The sequence below is a fragment of the Schistocerca nitens genome, chromosome 1 (assembly GCF_023898315.1).
Source record: "Schistocerca nitens isolate TAMUIC-IGC-003100 chromosome 1, iqSchNite1.1, whole genome shotgun sequence".
Taxonomy (NCBI): Eukaryota; Metazoa; Arthropoda; class Insecta; order Orthoptera; family Acrididae; genus Schistocerca; species Schistocerca nitens.
The window spans coordinates 116,816,659-116,843,875 of NC_064614.1; the positions used below are offsets into that span (position 1 = coordinate 116,816,659).

At 42.6% G+C, this 27,217-nt stretch overlaps 1 protein-coding gene across 1 annotated transcript in view; it reads left to right on the top strand.

Annotated features, from left to right (window-relative positions):
• LOC126263089 (trypsin-like) overlaps positions 1-27,217 on the top strand; it is a 59,055-nt gene that overhangs the window by 23,954 nt on the left and 7,884 nt on the right. Inside the window, exon 5 of the mRNA XM_049960454.1 lies at positions 12,023-12,139. Coding sequence (XP_049816411.1) covers positions 12,023-12,139 — 117 coding nt within the window. The remainder of the gene's footprint in view (positions 1-12,022; positions 12,140-27,217) is intronic.

Sequence of the window (27,217 nt, forward strand, 5' to 3'; positions counted from 1 at the left end):
GTGCTACGAGATCAAGTGCTTTGGCGAGCGCAGAAAGTCGTTCGACAAAGTCCCGCTACCTAGACGTTTTTTCACGTCAAGAAATAAGTATCATGTTTACCTGACATGATCATTTAGTGTAGGAGGCGATCTATAATTTTGTATAGTAGTCCTCTTTTGAAAACTAATTTAACTGTCAGGATCGCTCTTTTAACTAAGTTACTGGGTTACTAGTTACGGAAATAAGTGTTGCCATCTTCAGATCCGTAAAACCGGGCATTGGTAGTTATATAACACAATATAATTCGAATATTATGAATTACCTCGAAGAGAGCGGCATATTGACACACAGTCAACACGGTTTTAGAGAACATCGTTACTGTGGAACACAACTAGCTCTTTACTCACACGAAGTGTTGAGTGCTATTGACAACGGATTTCAAATTGATTTCATATCGCTAAATTTCCAGAAGGCTTTTGGCACTATCTCACAAGCTGCTTGTAATTCAGTTGCCTGGTTATGGAATATCGTGTCAATTATGTGATTGGTTTCGTGATATCCTGTCGAAGAGGTCACAGTTAGTGGTAACTGACGAAAAGTCATCGAGCGAAACAGAAGTGATTTCTCGCGTCCCCCAAGGCAGTGTTACATCCCCTCTGCTGTTCCTTATCTATATAAACGATTTAGCAGACAATCTGAGCTGGCGACTTAGGTTGTTTGCAGATCATGCTGTCGTTTATCGTCTAGTAAAGTCAGCAGAAGATCAAAACAAATTGCAAAACGATTTAGAAAAGATATCTGTATGGTGCGAAAATCGACTATTTACCCTAAATAATGAAAAAAGTGAGGTCATCCACATGAGTGGGAAAATGAATTCGTTAAACTTCGGTTACACGATAAATCTATCAAATCCGAAGTGCGGAAATTCAACTAAATATCTAAGAATTACAATTACGAGCAACTAAAATTGGAAAGAATAATGTTGTGGGCCAGACGAACCAAAGACTGCGATTTATTGGCAGAACACTTAAAAGATACAATAGATCTTCTAAAGAGACTGACTACACTACGGTTATCCGTACTCGTTTGGAGTACTGCTGCGTCATGTGGGATCCTTACCAGGTACTATCTACAGAGTACACGGAGAAAGTTCAAAGAAGAGCAGCACATTTTGTATTATCGAGAAACAGATGAGAGAGTGTCACTGACATGATACAGCATTGGGGTGGACGTAATTAAAACAAAGATGTTTCTCGTTGCGGTGAAATCTTTTTACGAAATTTCAACTAGCAACTTTCTCCTCCGAATGCGAAAATATTTTGTTGGCACCGACATGCATAGGGAGAAACGATCATCATTATAAAATAAGGGAAATCAGAGCCCGCATGAAAAGATATAGCTGTTTGTTTTTCATCCCACTGTTCGAGATTGGATTGACAGGGAATTACTGTGAAGCTGAAACTTCCTGGCAGATTAAAACTGTGTGCCCGACCGAGACTCGAACTCGGGACCTTTGCCTTTCGCGGGCAAGTGCTCTACCATCTGAGCTACCGAAGCACGACTCACGACCGGTCCTCACAGCCTTACTTCTGCCAGTACCTCGTCTCCTACCTTCCAAACTTTACAGAAGCTCTCCTGCGAACCATGCAGAACTAGCACTCCTGAAAGAAAGGATACTGCGGAGACATGGCTTAGCCACAGCCTGGGGGATGTTTCCAGAATGAGATTTTCACTCTGCAGCGGAGTGTGCGCTGATATGAAACTTCCTGGCAGATTAAAACTGTGTACCCGACCGAGACTCGAACTGGGAGTGCTAGTTCTGCATGGTTCGCAGGAGAGCTTCTGTAAAGTTTGGAAGGTAGGAGACGAGGTACTGGCAGAAGTAAGGCTGTGAGGACCGGTCGTGAGTCGTGCTTCGGTAGCTCAGATGGTAGAGCACTTGTCCGCGAAAGGCGAAGGTCCCGAGTTCGAGTCTCGGTCGGGCACACAGTTTTAATCTGCCAGGAAGTTTCATATCAGCGCACACTCCGCTGCAGAGTGAAAATCTCATTCTGGAAATACTGTGAAGCTGGTTAGATGAACCCTCTGCCAGGCACTTAAGTGTGATTTTCGGAGTATCCATGTAGCACTACCCGGTTTCATGAAGATGAGGATGATAGTATACAGTGTGGTCGGAAATTCCCGTTACATACTTCTAGGACTTGTAGAGGGGAGTGAGTACATTGTATTGTGAACAGGAACCCATGTCCGGTAACGTCATGCAACGAGACAAGAGCGTCAAAGTTACAGGCGCGGGCGTCTGTAAATGTACGTATACACGGGGTGATTCCGTGATGATGTTACAGACTTTCTAGGATGATGGAGAACGATAAATGTATTAATTTGAAGTAAGGATCCGTGTACCGGAAACGAAAGAGTCGAAAGTTATAAACGAAAACCGTTCCGATACCTTTGACAGTTGAATTCAAGTACTGGTTCTTTGTGCTGCGAAGAGTGTAGGGCTGGTAACTTTCAGTGGTGGTAGTGTGGACAAAAACGAGAGAAAATGTCCAATCAACATGGGCTCTAAAGTGCGTACCTTAACAACTATGAACACCTGCTGAGCTGAGGAGGTGTGTTCCACATCGGCGAAGATGAACGAATGGTCATACCTCCTGAGGTATGCAATTTAGAGTAGCTACTGATGTCTACGTAGAGCCCAGAACCCGAAAATATCTTGTAAATACCAATGTATTTCTCACAACGTGTATACTGAGGTGAGTGATACTTGACGACTAGAGCAAAAAATTTGAACACGTATAAATTTCCTTAATCATCATTTAGATTTATTCACAATGCACTTTTTAAATATATATAGACGTGTAAGAATGGTCCCGAACCTGAAATATAACCATGCGAAAAGTCACAGTCACTATTACTTAAATTTTTCGGGTAAGTGTTAATGAAATATTTAAATCGTGTACAAAATCTCATACACGAAATCATTAAAAGCAATTAATACTTTTTCAAAATGTTAAAATATGTAATACACGACCGGATAACAATGTTTTCAAGATCAGCATGAAGTCCTCCCCCCCCCCCCCCCCCCCCGCTCCTACTCCCTTATGATGCGACGGTTAATGGGTCACATACGACTGGGTTCTTATTTAGTCGCAGTGCCCAAATGAACTGGGCTTCTTGCGTTATGACTTTCCTTGTGATTCTGTGCGGCCGTTTTTTCCAGTGTTATCTTCAAAATGCTCAAGGAAATAGTACATGGAACACTGAATGACATTCTAAAGTACACTTGTAAATTAACATCTCTTGAAATTTTCGAAAGGATTAAGCCAGCAACAGTGACAGCATATACGTCTCTAAATCAGACAGAATTCCCCCATTTCATGGTTGTGGCCATTACAAGACTCTAACAGAAAATATAATATTTATCTACATTTTAGTACTGAAGTAAGTAGTGCAGACTTTTCCATTACGCAAAATGTCTTTGGTTTAGCATGAGTTTAAACAAGATACGTTTAAATAAACGGTTCTTTTTAGAACATTTTCTGACAGTTATTTCAGTAAATATTGAAGGCATGTCACAACCTAAGCAACAGCTGCTTCAAGAACTGTGCCGTGAACAGAAGTGTGATGTACTGTACATACAAGAAACTCACAGAGATACCCAACAAAGACGACCGAAAAACCTGGTTTGCAGCTAGCTGCAGAAGTACCTCATGCTAACTATGGTAGATTGAGATTTTCACTCTGCAGCGGAGTGTGCGCTGATATGAAACTTCCTGGCAGATTAAATCTGTGTGCCGGACCGAGACTCGAACTCGGGACCTTTGCCTTTCGCGAGCAAGTGCTCTACCAACTGAGCTACCCAAGCAAGGACGGGGCGTGAGTCGTGCTTGGGTAGCTCAGTTGGTAGAGCACTTGCCCGGGAAAGGCAAAAGTCCTGAGTTCGAGTCTCGGTCCGGCACACAATTTTAATCTGTCAGGAAGTGTCATGGTAGCGCTATTGTCGTCAAGCCAGAAATCCAAGTCTTGAGTGCATTTTGTACACATGACAATAACATCGAGATCATCACCATGGAACTCAGCAACTGTGTGTTCACGTCAGTGTACAAGCCTCCTTCTGAAAAATTCTCCTTTGTTCCTCCTAAAAACTTTGATTCGCGAAAGAGATCTGTGGTAACATGGGATTTTAATAGCCACAGCCATGCCTGGGGATACACTCGAGAAGATGAAAATGGTGAAGCCGTTATATCATGGGCTGAAACTAACTCCCTCTCCCTCATTCATGATAGTAAACTACCTCCATTCTTTGATAGTGGAAGGTGGCAACGAGAGTACAACCCTGACCTCTTATTTGTGAGTGAAAATGCAGCGCAACAGTGCCATAAATCAGTGTGTCATCCCACACCTAACACACAACATAGACCAATAATGTGCCGACGTCTTCCCATCATAAAACCCCGAGAAATTGGTTTTAGACGAAGGTATAATTTCAAGAAATCAGATTGGCCGAAACTTTCTAAAATGCTGGACGATAAAGTCCATACAATTAAGCTTGTGCCTGAAGAGTATGAACACTTTGTTGAGCTTGTTAAATTCTGCACGGGAGCATGTATACCGAGAGGCTGCAAGACAAACTACCTACAGGGCGTAACTTCAGAAACAGCTACACTGCTCGAGGAGTATTACACCCAATAATATGAAAACCCATTCAGTAAGGAAACCTCCCAAATAGCTAGATTAGTCATCTCCTTAATCTCCGAGGAGAAGAGAACACAGTGGGAGAAACTGATGGAAGACTGTGATATTAGTAGAAGTATTGACGAGGCCTGGAGGCTTCTAAAACGCTTGAATAATGACCCTACACAGGCGAATATGCATGTGAATGTCCGAACTGATCAAATTGCACACCAGCTCATACAAAATGGGAAACCACCTTATTCGGCCAGGCCTGGTAAGAAGACATGTGAGAGACCACCTGACCAAGAAACCAATACTCTGCTTCAACCATTTATCCAGACTGAGGTGGATCTCGCTCTGAGTAAGAGCAAAAATGGGAAAACGGCAGGCCTTGATGATATAAGAGTTGAGCAGATAAAGAACTTTGGGCCGATAACAAAAGCATGGCTGAGAGATCTGTGTCCAATCCTGCAAGATTCTTAAACTCTAGAGGAAAGCCAAAGTTATAGCTACCCGCGAGCCAGGCAAGGACCAAAATGATCCTAAAAGTTACCGCCCTATATCTCTCCTGTCTCATCTGTATAAACTTCTTGAAAAACACATCATACACCGACTAACGGAGAAGCTAGAGACAGTAAACATTCTACAGCAGGCTGGATTCAGACAGGGAAAGAGCTGTACATCTCAAGTGTTGAAACTAACACAGCACATCGAAGATGGTTTTGAAAGGGAAGAGATCACAGGAGCTGTATTTATAGATATAACAGCAGCTTATGACACAGTTAATCATAGAAGACTTCTTATGAAGCTGTACAATGCCACTAGAGACTACCAGCTAACCTGTTTCATAAGCAATCTCCTTGAAAATAGAAGATTTTTTGTTGAATTCCAGGGCGAGAGAAGAAGATGAAGATCACAGAAAAGGGAAGTGTGTTTGCTCCAGCTTTGTTTAACATCAATACAAATGATCAACCACTACCTGAAGGAACACAGAGCTTCATCTACGCACATGATTGTGATATCACCGCCTAAGTCCACTGCTTTGAAACTGTTGAAAAGAATCTGTCTAAAGCATTGAGAGAACTTACTACAGGGAAAACTAGCTGTGACCGAATCGTGAAAACACACAGACTTGCGCTTTCCATCTTAAAAACCGGCAGGCAGCTAGAGCCCTCAAAGTCACCTGGGAAGTAACATCACTAGAACACTGTACGTACCCCAAATACCTAGGGGTCACCCTTGACCGTGTATTAACATATAAGCGGCACTGCCTGAATACCAAGCAAAAAGTGGCAGCCAGGAACAATATCATCAGAAAGCTAACAGGCACAACGTGGGGAGCACACGCCAACACTGTGAGAACCTCTTCCCTTGCATTGTGTTACTCGGCCGGAGAACACGCAAGCCCAGTGTGGTTCAGTTCTTGCCATGCCAAAATAGTAGATTTCGCTCTTAATAATACTTGTCGTATCATCACAGGCTGCCTGAAGCCTACTCTTCTGGATAAACTGTACAGCCTCGCGGGAATTGCATCCCCCGACATCCGCCGAGAGGTACCAGCAAAAAGTGGGAAGAAAAAATCAGAAACGTCTGAAGCTCACCCCCTATATGGCTATCAACCAGCAAACCCACGACTAAAATCCAGAAAGAACTTCCTCAGATCTACCGAGGCTCTAGTTGGGGCATCACAGCGATGCCGAATCGAACTATGGCGTGCAGGGCTTACCAGTACTGTGGGATGGATTACACCAAGCGAAAGACTACCACCCGGCTACACAGAGAATTGGAGAACATGGAGATCCCTCAACAGACAAAGCTCGGTTATCACGAAATATAAGAGCAATTTGTCTAAATGGGGTTCCTAGAGGACCCACCACTCTGTGAGTGTGGAGCAACGCAGACGACCTTCCACCTGCTCCAGTGTACCCAATGTCCAGCAGCATGCACAATAGAAGACCTGCCACATGCAACGCCAAATGCAAAGAGGTCGCTAACTTCTGGGCGGCAAAAGTGTAAATAAAAGTCTTGTAAATATACAGGGTGGTCGATTGATAGTGACCGGGCCAAATATCTCACGAAATAAGCATCAAACGAAAAAACTACAAAGAATGAAACTCGTCTAGTTTGAAGGGGGAAACCAGGTGGCACTATGGTTGCAGACAAATTGTGCGAGAATCGGGAATCTCAAAAACGTCGGTGTTGAGAATGCTACATCATCGATTGCACCCGTACCATATTTCTATGCACCAGGATTGCATGGCAACGACTTTGAATGTCGTGTACAGTTCTGCCACTGGGCGCAAGAGAAATTCCGGGACTGACAGATTTTTTGCACTCGTTCTCTTTAGCGACGAAGCGTCATTCACCAACAGCGGTAACGTAAACCGACATAATATCCACTATTGGACAACGGAAAATCCACGATGGCTGCGACAAGTGGATCATTAGCGACCTTGGCGGATTAATGTATGGTGCGGCATTATGGGAGGAAGGGTAATTGGCCCCTATTTTAACGATGGCAATTTAAATGGTGCAATGTATGCTGATTTCCTATGTAATGTTCTACCGATGTTACTACAAGATGTTTCACTGCATGACAGAATGGCGATGTACTTCCAACATGATGGATGTCCGGCACATAGCTCGCGTGCGGTTGAATCGGTATTGAATAGCATATTTCATGACAGGTGGATTAGTCGTCGAAGCACCATACCATTGCTCGCATGTTCACCGGATCTGACCTCCCCGGATTTCTTTCTGTGGGGAAAGTTGAAGGATATTTGCTATCGTGATCCACCGACAACGCTTGACAACATGCGTCAGCGTATTGTCAATCCATGTGCGAACACCACTCGCTGTTGAGAGGAATGTCGTTACACGTTTTGACAAATGCATTGAGGTTGACGGACATCATTTTGAGCATTTATTGCATTAATGTGGTATTTACAGGTACTCATGCTGTAACAGCATACGTTCTCAGAACTGATAAGTTCACAAAGGTACATGTATCACATTGAAACAACCGAAATAAAATGTTCAAACGTCCCTACGTTCTGAATTTTAATTTAAAATACCTACCTGTTACCAACTGTTCGTCTAAAATTGTGAGCCATATGTTTGTGACTATTACAGCGCCATCTATCACAAAGCCAAAAAAGTGGTCCAACTAAAATACTAATATTTATTTACGTACTGCACGAATATGTAATAAAAATTGGGGGTTCCTACTTAAAAAAAAAAAAAAAAAAACTAGTTGATATCCGTTTTACCTATGGCAGCACCATCAAGCGGGTCAACCATCTGGTTTCCCCCTTCAAGCTAGAGAAGTTTCGTTCTTTGTAGTTTTTTTTCGTTTTACGCTTATTTCGTGAGATATTTGGCCCGCTCACGATCAATCGACGACCCTGTATATACACACGACATGTAAATATTGTTCAGTATTTTATACATCGTAAATGCTTCTGACACGAATAAATAGCATATAATGTGTTATCTCCTGACTAATGATAACTCTAGGTCGTTGTATACAGGTGCTGGAATGTCTGATCATTTACCACGACAGTTCATTCCCACATCTCGTTTCCGTCATTTTGTAGTAGAACAATTTCATATTTCACTGACTTACAGCAGCTAACAACTGTTTAGTTTTAAATTTATTAAATTGCTCTTTAGCTTTATCGTGTGCCTTCTCCAATCGATCTGTGTCTATACAAATTTTAGAATACGTTACAAACATAATTCGTATCTCTGTTGTATGTAAGACCGGAGATAGGTTATCCTACAGGGATACATACCTTTCTTTTATTCCAGTATCTAATTTTGCACTATAGTTTTGTACTGTTAAGTGTGTGTCTGTTCTCCTATACTAAGGTTCGTCGTTATGTACATAGTGTGTACAGGGTTTGAGCAAAATAGTATCAACGTTCACGTGATTTGGTGCAAATCACTCTTGGTATCCAACACATCCTTAGGACCACCTTGAGAAACAGTCACCATTAGTTGTCATCGTGGTTTTATGCCGCTTCTTTCAAAGAAACATTTCAGTTATGCAAAAGATGTTTGATATAGTAATGGAACTATATTGTTGTCTAACATAGACTACAATGGGGTGACAAAATTCAAGTCCGCAGATTTTCGAGGTCTCGGAGGACATTATGTGTAATTGAAATTACAATGAAATCCAGACCATTTGCTGCTTACAGGCGTTGATAAATATCAACGGGGACAGTTGAAAATGTGTGCCGTGACCGGGATCCGAACCTGGGATCTCCTGCTTACATGGTAGACGCTCTATCCGACTGAGGCATCGAGGACGGAGTTACACAATCCTCAGTGTCCTTGGGGGCTCAGTTGCCGGCACGGTAGTTCAGCGTGTTCGGTCACAGGGTTTGCTCCCTCTGTAATAAAAAAACTGAGTTAATCGATCGACAACGAACTTAAACGGATGTCTTACGACGACCGCCCCGAGCAGATGCAACGAACAAAATCGAACAGAAATGAGTAAAAAAAAAAAAAAAAGTCGGATAGACCTTCTGCCATGTAAGCAGGTGATCCTGGGTTCGGATCCCGATCGCGTCACACATTTTCAACTGTCCCCGTTGATATTTATCAACACCTGTATTAAAAGTCCTATGTGGTTACGTGGTTTTTTCCCGTGAAAATTCTAGCAGTACATTTCATTATGAAGCACACGTCGATGCATCTCAGGGACGTGGAAGAAGGCCAAAGTATTCAGGGTCAAGGTTAAATATAGTTTACTTTTATCGTTTAAGTTCGTTGTTACTTCTCTGATAGCAATTAATCACAGATAAAAATGTCTTTCGCTATCTGGTTTTATAGTCTTGGGCCAGGCAAACTGAAATGTACATTGTTAATATTTTAAAAAAAAATTTCGTAGCGAGAAATGATATCAATGCTTGCTTTATACAGCGGCTGGATATGCTGGGATGATAGTTAATAGTGAACGGTTATTGAAAAATGGACTATCGCTTAGCATAATGTTCGCTACGTTAAAATTTCAGAAAACGAATATCAATTTTATCACTTCAGTGCTCTTCGCTGTCCATATTTTTTATCTGTTTATAATTTCAGTCTCTTTTAACGATCTCCGAAAATAAGGGATTCTGTTTCTTTAGCTGATTTATCGCATTGGGGAAAAACTCGTGATCTTTAGAGTCAATCGAATAAATTGAATAAAACACTTTTCTAACAATACTGATATCTACACGTACATCTACATCACACTCCGCAAGCCACCTAATGGGGTGTCGCAGAGGGTACTTTCGGTGCCACTATCTGATCCCTACAACCCTGTTCCAATCGCTATTAGTACATGGGAAATGGAAATGGAAATGTCGTGTGGCTAGGGCCTCCCGTCGGGTAGACCGTTCGCCTGATGCAGGTCTTTCGATTTGACGCCACTTCGGCGACCTGCGCGTCGATGGGGATGAAATGATGATGATTAGGACAACACAACACCCAGTCCCTGAGCGGAGAAAATTTCCGACCCAGCCGGGAATCGAACCCGGGCCCTTAGGATTGACAGTCTGTCACGCTGACCATTCAGCTACCGGGGCGGACAGTACATGGGAAGAATGATTGTCGGTAAACCTCTGTATTGGCTCTAATTTCTCGTATTTTTTCCTCGTGGTCAATACGCGAGATGTATGTGGGGGAAGTAATATGTTGTCCGACTCCTCCTGAAAAGTGCTGTCCCGAAATTTCAATAGTAAATCTCTCTGTGATGCACAACGCCTCTTTTGTAACGTCTGCCAGAGGAGTTTGCTTAGCATCTCCGTAACGCTCTCTCGCCACCTAAACGATCCCGTGACGAAACGCACCGCTCTTCGTTGGATCTACTCTATTGCCCCTATCAGACCTACCTGATAGGGATCCCAGATAGATGAACAGTACTGAAGAATCGGGCGCACAGGTGTCTTATAAGCCACTTCTTTCTAGGATGTGTTAAATTCCCTTAAGATTCTTCCGATGAATCCGAGTCTGGGGTCTGCTTTTCCCACAATCTGTTTTATATGGACATTCCAATTAATGTCGCTCTGGATAGTTACGCCTCGATACTTTACGGCCGACGCTGTCTCTAGCTGTTTGTCATCAGTAGTGTAGATGTACTGTAGTAGATTTCTTTTACTATGTATGAGCAGTATGTTACATTTATTTGCTTTCAGGGTCAACTGTCAGAGTATGCACCATTCATTAATTCTCTGCAGGTCTTTCCGCAAATTCTTACTATCTTCTGGCGTTGCCACTTTGGTATAGACAACTGCATCACCTGCGAATAGACGTAAAGAGCATCCGACGCTTTCTACTAGATCATTTACGAGTACATACATTGCTTCAGCTTCCAGTTGACAATTATACATCACATCGAAGCGATTAGACTAGGTTCTTACAGAACAGATCATAACATAATGAGAGCGAGACACTATGCTCTCTATTACTTATAGGTTAATACGAACAAACAAATTCAAATCTAGACTAGTATTCTTACTCCTTTACTCTCATAGGATTCTTAGGAGTATATTGTATTCCTTTTTTATGAGTAATACTTAAATCTTTCAGTTAAACTAATTAAAGTTTATTTTTGTTAAAACTACGGCTTAAGGCCGTCAGAGAGTGGTTACGATCTCCAGTCCCGAGTCGATTCACTTTCAAAAAATTATTTCGCACTCATAGTTTCCTCCAATCGACGCGGAATTTACTTTTCTTTTTCCAGAAACGATATTCTTGTTGGGAGTGCCTCTACTTCCTCCGCTTACGGTGAACGATCTCTAACTAACTTCTCCATACATGGGATGTTAACCATAATCTTCCTTCGTTCCCCCTCAGCCGTTGCTTATTCCTACTTTGTGCTACATTAAGGCGGGTGACAAGGCCTCTTGTTATTGCTGTTTACATGGAGTTATACTGGAAATTTCCATTTAGTGGGAACCCTATGACATATCAACTCAGGGGCTCTCACCTGTGTCCTCTACAAAGCGTAGGCAGCCTTTTGGAGAGTCGATTTGATGCATCACCCACCCATGGGATGCTGAAAAGCTAGAGTATCTGGATCTGTAAGACGACCATGTGCATACTGCCTGCAAGTATTCAACTCAAGCCACTAGTTTGAAGGAAAAGACGATAGTCCCCATGCAGCGCTGAACTACCGCATCATAGTTGATACAAGCCAATCCCAAAGTAAATTAAAAGGCAGAAAATTTGCTGATGTAAAAGCCCAGCCCAACTTTTACAATGAATGTTTTCTTTATCAGTTTTGAGTGGCACTATTTCCTTTGACACTGTGTTCCCCAGTCACTTAGGGGCTTTAATTTCAGCAGTTACGCTACTATTGTTCCGCTTCTGCAGGTATCACCAGCCTTTCCAATTGATGGGGTCACGGTGGCGCCAGTACAGCTACCAGCGCAGGGGGAGGAGGTTCCAGATGGCGCCAACGTCACAGTGATCGGATGGGGAAATCTCTGGGTAAGAACTGTCTACCTAACTTCAAATATCAGTTCGTCAAGAAAGCTATCACTAGTGAACTGACATTTATTTTTTCAGTATCTTAATTCTCACTTTGTGTAGTGCTAGAATCTATTCTAATCCATTTTCATACGCTTCTATTTCAAGTTGTTTTTTACAAAATATTTGTCGTCTTGGTAAGTCAGCTATTTGTCTCACTATGCTAGATTGTTTAACAGTTAAGATGTCAGATAAAAACTTGCCAAAAATGCGAGGAAACGTTCATAATACTGTACTACAATAGCGTGCTATACGTATGTTGCACGATGTGTTTACGAACATGATGCCAACGGTGCCTTCTGGTAGATCAACTTCACACGAGTGTATCTGTTGTGACCAGCTTTTCAGATGGCAATGGAAGGGGAATAGGCTTGTGTTCCTGCGCCGTACAGCAACATGTGCTCGTCACCTACAAGACATTCTCCAGTCCGACTGGCGACTCTTTCCAACACCTAACAAGGGGAACTCCCCATCGCACCCCTCTCAGGTTTAGTGGTAAGATGGCTTAGTGGATAGCCCACCAAAAACTGAACACAGATCAAGCATGAGAACAGTAAAAAGTGTAGTGAACTGTGAAAAAAGAAGGAAAACAGAAACAGTGTACAGTCCAAGCTCAAGACGTGCAATATCGAGCGAAATGGCAGGAACACTGCGTCGTAGCTGTGAGGTCACGGTATTGGACTTCAAGGTGGAAGACTCGTGTTCAAATCTCCCCCCCCCCTTTTCTTTTTAAATTATGAACTTTCCGTCAGGTCACTGACGTGCCTGTTCTTCTTCCGCAGTCATGGCAACTGTCATACAATGTGTTGGCTATAGAACATGAGGCATGTGGTAAGAGTGTACACTACTGGCCATTAAAATTGCTACACCACGAAGATTACGTGCTACAGACGCGAAATTTAACCGACAGGTAGAAGATGCTGTGATATGCAAATGATTAGCTTTTCAAAGCATTCACACAAGGTTGGCGCCAGTGACGACACCTACAACGTGCTGACATGAGGAAAGTTTCCAACCGATTTCTCATACACAAACAGCAGTTCACCGGCGTTGCCTGGTGAAACGCTGTTGTGATGCCTCGTGTAAGGAGCACAAATGCGTACCATCACGTTTCCGACTTTGATAACGGTCGGATTGTAGCCTATCGCGACTGCGGTTTATCGAATCGCGACATTGCTGCTCGCGTTGGTCGAGATCCAATGACTGTTAGCAAAATATGGAATCGGTGGGTTCAGGAGGGTAATACGGAACGCCGTGCTGGATCCCAACGGCATCGTATCACTAGCAGTCGAGATGACAGGCATCTTATCCGCATGGCTGTCACGGATCGTGCAGCCACGTCTCGATCCCTGAGTCAACAGATGGGGACGTTTGCAAGACAACAACCATCTGTACGAACAGTTCGACAACGTTTGCAGCAGCATGCACTATCAGCTCGGAGACCATGACTGTGGTTACCCTTGACGCTGCATCACAGACAGGAGCGCCTGCGATGGTGTATTCAACGATGAACCTGGGTGCACGAATGGCAAAACGTCATTTTTTCGGATGAATCCAGGTTCTGTTTACAGCATCATGGTGGTCGCATCCGTGTTTGGCGACATCGCGGTGGACGCACATTGGAAGCGTGTATTCGTCGTCGCCATACTGGCGTACCACCCGGCGTGATGATATGGGGTGCCGTTGGTTACACGTCTTGGTCACCTCTTGTTCGCAATGACGGAACTTTGAACAGTGGACGTTACATTTCAGATGTGTTACGACCCGTGGCTCTACCCTTCATTCGCTCCCTGCGAAACCCTACATTTGAGCAGGATAATGCACGACCGTATGTTGCAGGTCCTGTACGGGCCTTTCTGGATACAGAAAATGTTCGACTGCTGCCCTGGTCAGCACATTCTCCAGATCTCCCACCAATTGAAAACGTTTGATCGATGGTGGCCGAGCAACTTTCTCCTCACAATATGCCAGTTACTACTCTCGATGAACTGTGGTATCGTGTTGAAGCTGCATGGGCAGCTGTGCCTGTACACGGCATCCAAGCTCTGTTTGACTCAATGTCCAGGCGTATCGAGGCCGTTATTTCGGCCAGAGGTGGTTGTTCTGGGTACTGATTTCTCAGGATCTATGCACCCAAATTGCGTAAAAATGTAATCACATGTCAGTACTAGTATAATATATTTGTCCAATGGATACCCGTTTATCATCTGCATTTCTTGTTGATGTAGCAATTTTAATGGCCAGTAGTATATTAGCATCGCAAGTATATGTGGTGGATAGTAGGAGTAGGCGGGATGCTGCATCTCTCACATAAATGAAAACAACAAATAAACGGGTGTGGACTACGTTACAACAAAGGAATTCAAGAGACAAACCTTCCAAAACGGTACACAAGAGTCATAACACGTGGTGTCAATGACCGGAGTGTCGCTTCATAATTTTCTTAAATAAAAGGCACGGGGGAGATTTGAACACGAATCTCCCACTCTGTAGTCCAATATCGTTATCACACAACCATGACATGGCGGTTCCAGCAATTTACTCGACGTTGCACGTCTTGAGATTGGACCGTTCACTATTTCTGTTTCGCTTCTTTTGTCACAGTTCAGTACAACTTTTTCCTGTTTTCATGCCTGGTCTATGTTCAGTTTTTGATTGGATACCCACTGGGCCATCTTACCACTAAATGTGAGAGGCGTGTGATGATTAGTTTCCCTTGTAAGCATGATAGCTGCGTGTAGATAGCGCATACTTTTGTTATAGTTTTGTCTGGCGAATCCAAACAAGTTCGAACAGAAGGTGCACTCTGAAACACAAGTACAAGAACATTTCCTAAATCTCATACCTATATATGGCTCAGGATACCACATTCCCTTGCGGAAGACCTAAGCAGATACTATGGTATTTCTTCAATTGAAGAACTCAGATAGTTCAGGAATCCAGAGATTCAAACACGATTGTAGAGAAAAGGAGGGGGAGGAGGGGGGAGGGCGCAAGGGAGAGGACACAGTGACCACAGTCAGAATATTCGACCGTTGCCCACTGCGATCCCTTCCTTTAAAATTAAATAAATTGTTCTCTAAGATTTTATCATTCACTAACTAGAAGCCGACGACCGTGTAACTGAGAATATCTTGCCAAGCGTACCGGGCAGAAGGTCAGCGTTTAGGCGAATGAGGCTTGTTTTTCGCTTCCTTCATTAGAAAAAGGAGAAGAGAACGAAGAACAGCTGGGAATTCTGAACTTCAGTCCATATTCAGCTCTATAATTCTGATTTTTGAGAAAGAGTTTTAGTTAAACAGTTTCAAATTTATGAAAATAAAGGGTCTCTGTGCTTTACAAGGACAAAGTTTCAGATTTTCAGTTAATTTTGTCCTTATACTTCAATTAATTAAACGGATTAACTATAAAACGTCTTAAATAGCACAAGGAAAATACTCCACTTAAAAAGAAAAGAAAAAAAAAGAAAATTGGTCCTCCAAGCGGAAGAACGCATGTTCAAGTCTCCTTCCGACCAGTTACTTTAGTTTTTCCTTTTTTTACTTAATTGGCTTAATACAAGGGCTGGAATGGTTCGTTTCATAGGGACACGGCCAATTGCTTCCCCAGTCGGCTCCAAGCCTAACGAGCCCGTCGTCGTTGCGCCGTTAAATGTTTCTTTCCTCAGTAGCTGCTTTTCAGTTGAACTAAGTTTGAAAAATAGGAAAATACAAAACGAAAATGTGAGCAGTCCCTGTAAATGACAAGATTTTCTCACAAGCCGCAGTGGTGCTGTTTGTGTGGGAAATGGTGGCTACTTTTTTCCGAATTGGGCTATAATTTTAAGCTGAGGAAAAACAGTGCATTAGAAACGTAATGTTTCATCTGCGCTTGCTCGTACAGTGAGTGAAGTGTAATAAGTTAGGCGAAGTTTACAGTCCGAGACACAGGACGTGTTATTTAGTGGAGAAAACAGTCAGTTTAATATATTTCTTTATTTATTACGCCGTTTCGTCTACAGCCATCATCACAACTTTGCAAAACGGGGTTCAGAGTCAGTGTTAAAAACCTGAGCCTAATCAGAAGTCCCATCATCCTCAGGAGATGCAGTTTCCCAAAATACTTTTTTTGTGATTTCGGAGCGTGTGGTCCATGTGTCACACGTCCAGCAATGCGTGCTCTATCCGCGGTAGTACAGACAGTCATGTGGAGGCTTGGATATCGGGACACAATAATGAATTAATGGAGAAATCTATTCATCAGTAAAAAAATCTTGCTTCAGTTTTGTAACATTCCCGATAGATTTCGCCAAAACTCTTCACTGAAATAAAGAATGGAGCCTAAAATTAATTTTTGATCTTGGCTAATACGTAAAAATCATCAGCTTGGAAAGAGGTATTTTACAACGATATCACAGGACTGGATACGAATACAGATTTGAATATAGGTTCCGTTGGACTAAACGGCGTTGTGGAGTTCTAATATTCTGAAAAGTGTATTTTTTTAGACGCAAATGCGTTGTACAAAAACCAGTAAAATCTCGACGCAGGCCTAAACTGAAATAGTAGTACATGGGTACTCTGCAAATCACATTTAAGCGCCCGGCAGAGGGTTCATCGAACCACCTTCACAATTCTCTATTATTCCAATCTCGCATAGCGCGTGGAAAGAATGAACACATATATTTTTCCGTGCGGGCTCTGATTTCCATTATTTTATCACACGGCACTCTGATTAGACTCACACGCATGTACACTATAAGGAAAAAAGGAAAAAAAAAGAAAAGGAAAAAAAGACGCACCACGAAGGAATTATCCGAACGAGGCTGGAATCGCTAGTAGTGATGGCAATGTCCAGACAAATAAATGATTACAATCTCAGAAAAATTTGATCATTTATTCAGGAGAAAGAGCTTTACAAATTGAGCAAATCAATAACCCGTTCGTCAACATCTGGCACTTTTGCAAGGAGTCATTCGGCTTGGCATTGGTAGGTAGAGTTGTTGGACGTTCTCTTGAGGGCGATGCTGCCGGATTCTGTCCAGTTGGTGACTTAGATCGTCAAAATGCCGAGCTGTTTGGAGGGACCTGTCCATAATGCTCCAAAAGGTCTCTGCTTTGGAGAGATCCGGTGACCTCGGTGACCAAAGTAGAGTTTGGCAAGCACGATGAGAAGCAGTAGACACTCTCGTAGTGTGTGGGCGTTGTCTTGCTGAAAAGTAAGCCCAGCGTGGCTTGCCAAGAAGGGCTACAAAACGGGGCGTAGAATATCTTCTCTACTACTTGTCTTCGTGCTTGCCACACCCAGCAGCGTCGCCGTATGTCTCCTCAGTTGAGGACGTTTGGAGCATTATGGGCAGGGCCCTCCAACCAGCTCGGGATTTTGACGATATAAGTTACCAACTGGACAGAGTTCGGCAAGATAGTCCTCAGAAGTACATCCAACAACCCTATCAATCAATGCCAAGTCGAATATCTGCTCGCCTTAGGGCCAGAGATAGACCAACGCGTTATTGACTTACTCAATATGCGAAGTTTTTTTTTTTTTTGAGTAAGTCATCCAGTTTCTACGATACTGTAATAATTTGTTTGTCAGTACAAGCACATCACATCTACCGAATTCTGTCCCATTCGGATTATTCGTTCGAGTTTGGTTTTAAATATCCAGTAGTGACAGGGGTGGTAGGTGTAACATTCATTCAAGTATTGTTCACACAATTCCTCTTTCCATCCACTTTAAATAAAAATGTGCCAATTGCCACAATATGCCTATTGGTGAGAGTCCGCCAGCGTCTAGGGCGACGCGCTCAACACTCGTACATTCGACTGCCGCCACTGATTTCTAGTCGACGCCCGCTACTTAACTGACCTCAGGGACACAGAGCTGTCGGTGCTGCAGCCTCATAATCGGTACCTACACGCACTTTTGACCTCTGCTAATAAACAAATAATAAGGCTGATCCGCTACAGTTTGTAGAATGATTCTCGTTACACATTCATGTGGGCGCCATCGCAATGAGAGAAACGTCGCAGAAAGAGACCAGTTTGGTGGTGATGGAGCCACCCAACGCATGCTGCTTTACATCTTCGTCATTTGTCGCTGAAGTATTATTAACCCCCAGAGCCACAGGGACGCCAAGCTGTAAGCTTACAGACTTGATCTCCATGACACACTGCCGGTTCATATCACATTAGCCTGGTGGATAATATTTTTTGCAGTTGTAAACATCCAAAAAATCGCGTTTTAGGTCAATGTCAAATTTAGGAGCGTTGAGGATCCACTGCCCCCACCCTCCGCCTGGCCCACCCTTCCACACTTCTGAGAAATTTCGCTAACACTGTGATGAAACTGTCGAAAGCTTTCTTCAGTAGTTTTTCTAAATTTTAAGCACGATTAATATACATTAAATGGAAGTTTTGGAACGTTGGAAGGGTACTTGAAAAACTAAGTTACACGCGTCGTCGTACGCTGAGACCATTACATATCAAGAGTGGCGAATTGTCGGAGGAGAGTGCATGTTCCAGGTTTCCTGCAGACAAAGTTCTGCTGCGATACAGATGGTAGGTGCATCAAGCTGTGATAGTGAATGGACGCGGCAGCTGAAACTTCTCCAAAATGAAAGCTCGCGGATCAGTATGGCTGTTTAGGGGAAAACGTCTAAATTGCACACAGATTGAAAGTGCAGTTCTGGACTACATGCCAGTCGACGAACTGATTCACAGCGATTGGAGATTTTTGAAAGATGAAGATGTTCATGAAGCGGTTCTCGGTGACCTAGGAGAGGATTTCTATCGTCGAGAAGCTGAACCATTGAAGGAAAGTTACTTGGCCTGCCACGATAACGTATAACTCAATTTTTTAAGGTCCCTTCTTGTTAGTTACTCCTTGTGCATCTGAATAAATGCAACTGAGTGACAAAACGAGAGAGCTAAAAAAATTGTGTCCATAATTTTGAGGATGATGAATATCTGATGTTACCTTTTGCAAAACTAGTTCATCAATTTTGACGCACTTAGTGTCATGTGAACAGCAATTATCTACATCACATGTTATTTTATGATACACAGTGGGTTGGGTTGTTTGAGGGAGGAGACTAGACAGCGAGGTCATCGGTCTCATCGGATTAGGGAAGGAATTCGGCCGTGCCCTGTCAAAGGAACCATCCCGGCATTTGCCTGGAGCGATTCAGGGAAATATGATACACAATGCATTAGACGCCATGAGAGAAGGAAATACGGCGAAATTTCATTCACATTCGACATTAGAAATCTATACCCATTATTATTTTTTTGAAGGTCGAAGTCCTATATTCAATCCAGTTTTATGGGCTGCAAAAAGAAATTTTTCAGTGAAATCCTATCATCGACTTTGTTTGGCAGAGTATCTATAGCAGTCAGATATTTTTCTAAGAGAAAAAGATACACATTGTCAGTAGTGGAATTCGGCGTATTAATTCTGGTGATGAGTCGGTAGAATGTTCAAGTGCCCTCTGCATGAAAGCTCACAGTTACGATATCAAATCGGTCATCCTAATTCTTTGAACTAGCAAAGAAATGTCGATTACCTAGGAAATGGATTTTTCCTAATATTTCGTATCGTGTCCAGTAGGAAATCACCATCCACATGAATTAAGTCTTCCAGCTGTCGAGTCAGCAATCGATTCCTCAATGATGAAGTAGCGAAAGTTTCCGTTTTATTACAGTCCATCGAATGACCCACAGTAAAGCAATGTTGTACAGTCTCTGATTTTTGACTCTTAAGGTGGCCAAGATGGTGCTGGTGCTATAGAACCCATTACCTAGAGTGTTTTCGGTTTCACCTGTATAGTAATCTGCCACATTCACACGGAATCAAGCGTTTGTATATTACTACCTTGTGTAGATATATGTCGATTTTAACCTATCCCGTAAGGGTTGAGGTTTTAGCTTGAGGCTGAAAGGTTACATTAGCTTGGAGTTTCTTCAGTACTTATTATTCTAGCAAAAAGCATGCTCCTTTAATGACATAAATATCGAGAGGCTTGTGTGGTTTGTATGCACTATTTTTTTTCATGTTAATACGTCCAACCCATGACCTGTTATTTCTAGTTAATTTTGCTTACAACTTCCAATTTGAATATGTGACTTTCCAATGATACTTAAAATTATACACGTGAGTATGTGTAACACTTCCCCGATTACTGGTATCAGATTTAAATGCGTGATATAATTGTACCATCGTTCTTCTATTTACATTAAGACTCTTTGCTCGTTTCAGATGAGGTACTTTGATTCCCTAAAGGTGCTATTTTCTAAATTTCGGTAGTTGAATAGTATCATGGTGTCTTTACAGTTAGGTTCTAAGGACAAACTATTCATTTTGCAGTACCAGGGACCAAGTACAGACGATCTGCAGAAAGAGGACTTACACAAATGGAACCAAGAAGTATGTGCATCGATTTGGGGCGACATGGGATACGCCATTTACTCGTTGCAGATCTGCGCTGCTCGTTTCGAGGATGTGAACTACGGTACTTGTCATGTAAGTATTAAGGCACTGTCGCCTGTAGACAAAAAGGGTTGTGTGCTGAACTTAACGAGACACGTCAGTCTGAGCGCTATGCTACACACACACACACACACACACACACACACACACACACACAGTCTGCAAGAAGCAGGCGTCGTGAGCCCTCGGTACGGAGGTTCCACTGTTCTGGCTACAGCAGGAACATTCCCCGCTGGTCGCAGTGACCAAATCCTGGCCGTTTTAAGGTGAAAAAACCGTACATGGTGTGTTAAGGAAGGAGTCTGAAGTATTCTTCACAGGTTGTAGATAAGAGTTTTCCTGTTGCTGTTTATATACAGGAATGGGTTGAAGGACGGGTATCACTTCTGGATTTACGACTGTCTGGTTTGGGAATTGCTATTAACAGTACTCCCAGACTGGAATAGTTACGATCGTGCACAAGAACCATCTAAGATCATTAAGACAAGAGTTCATCTGAGCACCTTCATAGGAAGATAATGGGCCTAAATCTATCCTCACATTCATGCGAGAGGCGTCTAATAGTTACCGAAACGAAACTCTGCCTCAAAATCTGGCAGAAAATTCAAAGATATTCTGGTTGTGTGTAACATATACCAACGACAAGACACAATAAATACCTTCACTGCATTGTAACTATGGTAATATTATGATGACAGCTCCAATAATAGAGAGTTACTAAACACGGTTTGCCGAAATTCTTTCATCAAAGAAGATGCAGAAAACATCCCAGAATTCTAATGAAGAACAGTTGCAAACATGACTAATTTGGAAGTGGATATAGTCAAGTAACTTAAGTTATTTTATAGTCTTCAGCCTGGACTGTATACCAGTTAAGGTTCCTTTCGTGTATGCTGACGAAATATCCCCATTTTTAGGATTCATATACAATCGCTCGGTAGACAAAAGCTCCGTATATAATGACTGGAATGGTGCTCAAGACCAACTAGTTCACGAAAAAAGAGGAATAATCCGCTGAATTACAATACGTATCACTGACGTCGATCTGCTGTAGGGCTCTGAAACATATACTGTTTCCGATCATTATGAATTACGAGGGTAATCCCAAAAGTAAGGTCTCCTATTTTTATAAGTACAGAACTCTGTCTGTGTGGCAGTTGGTCACACTGTTATGAAGAGTGCTTCACGTATTGTGTGTAGTCCGCATCTCGTGGTCGTGCGGTAGCGTTCTCGCTTCCCGCGCCCGGGTTCCCGGGTTCGATTCCCGGCGGGGTCAGGGATTTTCTCTGTCTCGTGATGACTGGGTGTTGTGTGATGTCCTTAGGTTAGTTAGGTTTAAATAGTTCTAAGTTCTAGGGGACTGATGACCATAGATGTTAAGTCCCATAGTGCTCAGAGCCATTTGTTATGAGTAAACATACGCACGCAGCGCTGAGGCGCTCAGTCTTGACTTGGCAATCGTCGAGAATGGAGCTCCCGTTGTATGTTACCGCCAAGTGCGAATTGCGCGAAGTTATTCGGTTTTTGAACGCAAAGGGCACTGCGCCGATTGAAATCCATCGCCAATTGACGGAAGTGTATGGTGAGTCGTGCATGGACATCCAAAATGTTCGTAAGTGGTGTAGAGAGTTTGCAGTTGGTTGGACCGAAATTCACGACGAACAAAGGAGCGGGAGACCGTCAATTTCTGAGGAGACAGTGTTGAAGGTTGAGAAAAGGATGAGTGAAGATCGGCGGATCACCCTGGATGATCGTTACACGTTGGTTCCTGAGGATTCCCGAACCACCGCTCACAGAATTTTAACGGAAACATAGAACTTCCGGAAGGTGTGCGCAAAATGGGTGCCACGGATGCTGACTGAGGACATGCTTCCCGCGCATTTCTTCACGGCCTTGCGGCCGAACGGGACAACTTTCTGGACTCAATTGTCAACGGGTGACGAAACCTGGGCATACCACTTTACACCTGAGACCAAGCAACAATCACGCCAGTGGTGGCATCCTTCTTCGCCAAAGCCGCGGAAATTCAAACACAGTCTGCCGGTAAAGTCATGAAAACCGTTTTTTGGGATCGGAAAGGGATACTGTTGGTCGACTTTATGCCCACTGAGACCACAATTAACGCTGACAGGTACTGTGAGACTCTGAAAAAACTCAAACGGGCAATTCAAAACCGAAGAAGAGGAATGTTGAACAAGGGCGTACACATTCTCCGTGACAACTCTCGCCCACACATCGCTCGGCAAACCGTTGCTCTCCTGCAACAGTTTCAGTGGAACATAATCACCCACCCACCCTGTAGTCCTGACTTAGCGTCAAGTGATTATCACCTGTTCCCCAGGTTAAAAGAACATTTTGCCGGAAAAGCGATTCATGTCCGACGACGAGGTGAGAAGAGATTCATAACTTTCTGAACAGCATGGCGGCGAGCTGGTATGACATGGGCATGCAAAAACTGCCACAGCGTCTACAAAAATGCATCGACAGAAGTGATTATGTCGAAAAATAGCTAAATGTTCAAGCTGTAAACTGATGTAAACCATTGTACAAATAAACAGGCCTATGTACTTATAAAAAAAATAGGAGACCTTACTTTTGGGATTACCCTCGTATCTCTAAGAACTCGATTTATTGATACAGTCAGTACCGATTCAGAAAGTATCGCAGTACAACTAGGTTTTTGTTCTCGTAGAGTAATAAATGTTCTCGACAGGTGACCTCAAACTTGTTGTGTATGGCTACATACACAATGGTAAGGAGAGATGGGGTACATAATGGTTCGACAACTGCGGGCGTAGTAAAGCTTGGCAGGAGTAGAAATGATAAGCGAACAAGTTAACACAGTAAACAGAAGATTTACGTAACTCTTATTTCGTCAAGCATATCAAGACTCATTACTTAGTGCAGCAGAAACAGAGTCCATCTCATACAAGGGCAACTTGGATGAGGCTCGCTGTACTAAGTATGAACGAAGCTGTCGTAGCGTTGAGACTCCAGATGAAAGTGGAATGAGTCGCTGCCGCCGGCCATCCTATATTGGGACGAAAGAGGGCGCTCGTGGTACAGAGTCATTGGAGCTGTGGCTCACTCAGTGGGAATGTACCACTGGGCCGACCAGTGTAAGCGTCAGACGGAAACTTGCTATTCATTTACCAATTGTAGTACACCAGTGGGTGTGGTACTGATGCGTAATACCACAAAGCTGTTTCTATGTTTCTAGATTTTCAGAAGGTTTTTGACACCAGTCCTCACATGCAGCTTCTAATCACATTGCCTGCTTATGGAGTATAGTTTGAGTTGTAACATTTTTTAAATAAGTACTTCTTTTTTGATTATGCTGAATGAAAGTTTAACGTTATTGTAATAATTATTGAATTATATATTGAATGAGGAATGGATACATAACTGGAGTTATCGTGTAGCGTGTTGTAACTGCACGTGGTGTGCTTACTGTGCGTTACTCTTAGCAAAAACTTTAAACGCATTGATTGGGAAATGCAACTCCCAATACCAATAAGGAAATACAGTCACTGCAAAAACACATTCAGCCCCTTAGGCACTGAACTCTCTGACCTTGTTCAAAACTGATAACCTTGGTTCAAAAAATGGCTCTGAGCACTATGGGACTTAACTTCTAAGGTCATCAGCCCCCTAGAACTTAGAACTACTTAAACCTAACTAACCTAAGGACATAACACACATCCATGCCCGAGGCAGGATTCGAACCTGCGACCGTAGCGGTCGCGCGGTTCCAGACTGTAGCGCCTAGAACCGCTCGGCCACCCTGGCCGGTGATAACTTTGGTCCCTGTGCACATAACAATAAATTAAATTCTCTTACGTCTAAAGCAGCAACAGTGGACCGATTTATATTCTGGTCTCTTACGGAAAAAGTAAAATATGCTATCTACAGGCTCGGCAGTGTGCAATGCAGAACATAATAATTGAAATGCAGATGAAGTTCTTTTGGCTGATAAATGAAAACATTTAAGAAAAATCCAACTTCTTTGAAAAATATATGACCTGGACACGGTGGCGGTACTGATTGTGATGAATTACTAACAGTGAGATTTTTAGCAAAAATTATACAGAAAATTAGGTTTGTCTTTTCAAAAACATCTGACAATTGAAGTTATATTAGTCAGAAAAGTACATCATATTTACTGCTGGCCGTGTGGCCGAGCGGTTCTAGGCGCTTCAGTCTGGAACCGCGCGACCGCTACGGTCGCAGGTTCGAATCCTGCCTCGGGCATGGATCTGTGTGATGTCCTTAGGTTAGTTAGGTTGAAGTAGTTCTAAGTTCTACGGGACTGATGACCTCAGATATTAAGTCCCATACCGCTCAGAGGTATTTGAACCATCATATTTACTGATTGATTCACGAAAAATGAGATTTATACAGCCAGTATTATCTAACCTCACTAAACTAGCATAAACACAAACCATCAAATGATTTATAGCTGTGTTAACACATCTTAGAAACATTACAAAAGTGACATAGTCTAAGAAAGCTTTTATTAAATCAGTTTATTTACATTCTGGGGTTACTCAACAATTACAAATGATCAGCCAACTTATCTATACTAGCGCGATGGCATAACGAAAATCATAATTATTTAAAATCTTTACCTTGCTTGCTTGAAGACTTCTGCTTACATGTTCTCGTTATTCCTACGTTAATATAACAGTTGGTGGTTTCACAGAGCACACCACAAACACTGCCTACACCATCCTCTTTCATTCACAGACAGCTACCTACAACTGTGCGCCAAGTGCTCTCTTACTCCAACACTACAATCTCAGACCAGAAGTAGTACCTTTGGCTCTGCGGCCGTGCACAGTCAGCGATACGCATTATAAAGCCTGTCAGAGACATACATAGTTTATAAAGTCGTATACTAGGCTCATTTTAGTTTACATTAATATTATTATCGATTTGGGTGCCACATACACAGACTCCTTGCACCGTTGCGTGACTGGATTCCTCATTTTCTGTCAGAGAAGTTACGGTTCATAGAAATTGACGAGAAGTTATGTAGTGAAATCGAAGCGATGTCTAATGTTGTCCAAGAAAGCTTTATAGAACCTCTCCTGATATTAATCCTATAAACAGTTTACGATGCAATCTGGGCAGCGCACTTGGATTGTTTGCTGATTATGCTGTCGCTTACTGCCTAGTAAAGTCATTAAGAAATCATAAGTAAACGCTAAACGATTTGGAAAAGATATCTATATGAAATTGTCACTTGATCTTAAACAATAAAATGGGTGAAGTCCATCAAATGAGTACTAAAAAAATATGCTAAATTTCTGCTATACCTTACATTACAGAAATTGAAAAGCAGTCGATTAAAATAACAAGGAATTACACTTACAAACAATTTAAACTGGAACCACCATATGTTGTGGCGAAAGTGAACCAAAGACTGCGTTTTATTGGCAGATCTCTTAGAAGATGCAACATATCTACAAAGGAGACTGCCTACGCTAAGCTTTTTCGTTCTCTTCTGTAGTGATGCTTCGCAGTATAGGATCCATATTAGATAGGATCGACGGAAGACATCAAAAAAGTTCAAAGAAGGGAAGTTCAGCACCTTATGTATTATCAGGAAGCAGAGAAGAAAGTGTTACGGATTTGATAAGCGAGTTGGTGTGGCGATCATTAAAATAGCTGTCATTTCCGCTGCGGCGAGATCTTGTCACTAAACTTTAATTATTATCGTTGTCCTCCGAATGCCTGAATATTTTGTTGACCTCACTTACATAGGGAGAAATGAATATTGCAATAACATATGAGGAAGCAGAGATCTACGAGTTTACTTTACTTACGTGCTACTCGACATTGGAACGGCAGAGAAATAGTTTGAAAGTGGCTGTGTGAATCCTTTGCCAAACACTTAAGCGTGAACTGCAGAGTAATCGTGTAAATGTGGAGGTAGAATTTAACGATAGCCTTAAGGCTGCACTAGGCTTGTCCGCGGTAAGTATGGGCTCGTGAACAGCATCACTGTCTTGCGTGCTGCAAACAAAACGTCTTTTTTCCGATATGTCCTTAGCTAGTCAGAGCTCTAGTTTGACCAGGCAGGGATGAGACGGTTGCGACACTAAAGCCACCTTAGTGATTCTGACAGTAAGGCAGATTAGGATTTAACATCCGGTCGACCCGACGATGTCGTCGCAAACGGAGTACAAGCTTAAACCGCAAAGGACGAGGAAAGATATCTACGTGTCATTTCCAAAGGGACCATTCCAGTATTAGCCTCAAACGATTTAGGGAGACCACAGAAAAACTTAAGTTAGAATGGCCAAAACGGGCTTTGCACCTATCTCTTGCCGAATGCATGCCCAAAAGAAGTTGGAACAGGCTTCAGAAGGTCGGCTGGTGCCATCACACTGGAAATTAGCCTTTGAGTGAGTTAAATACGGCTGTTGCTGTCTCAGCGTATTCATGCTGGACACTTGGTTATTACAGTGCCTATATGATGGCGACTTCATTTATCTCCTCTGTATCAGATCGCAGTGTAAATACGATGTTTACATCACGTCTTTTGATGTGTTCATTGTTGATCATGAG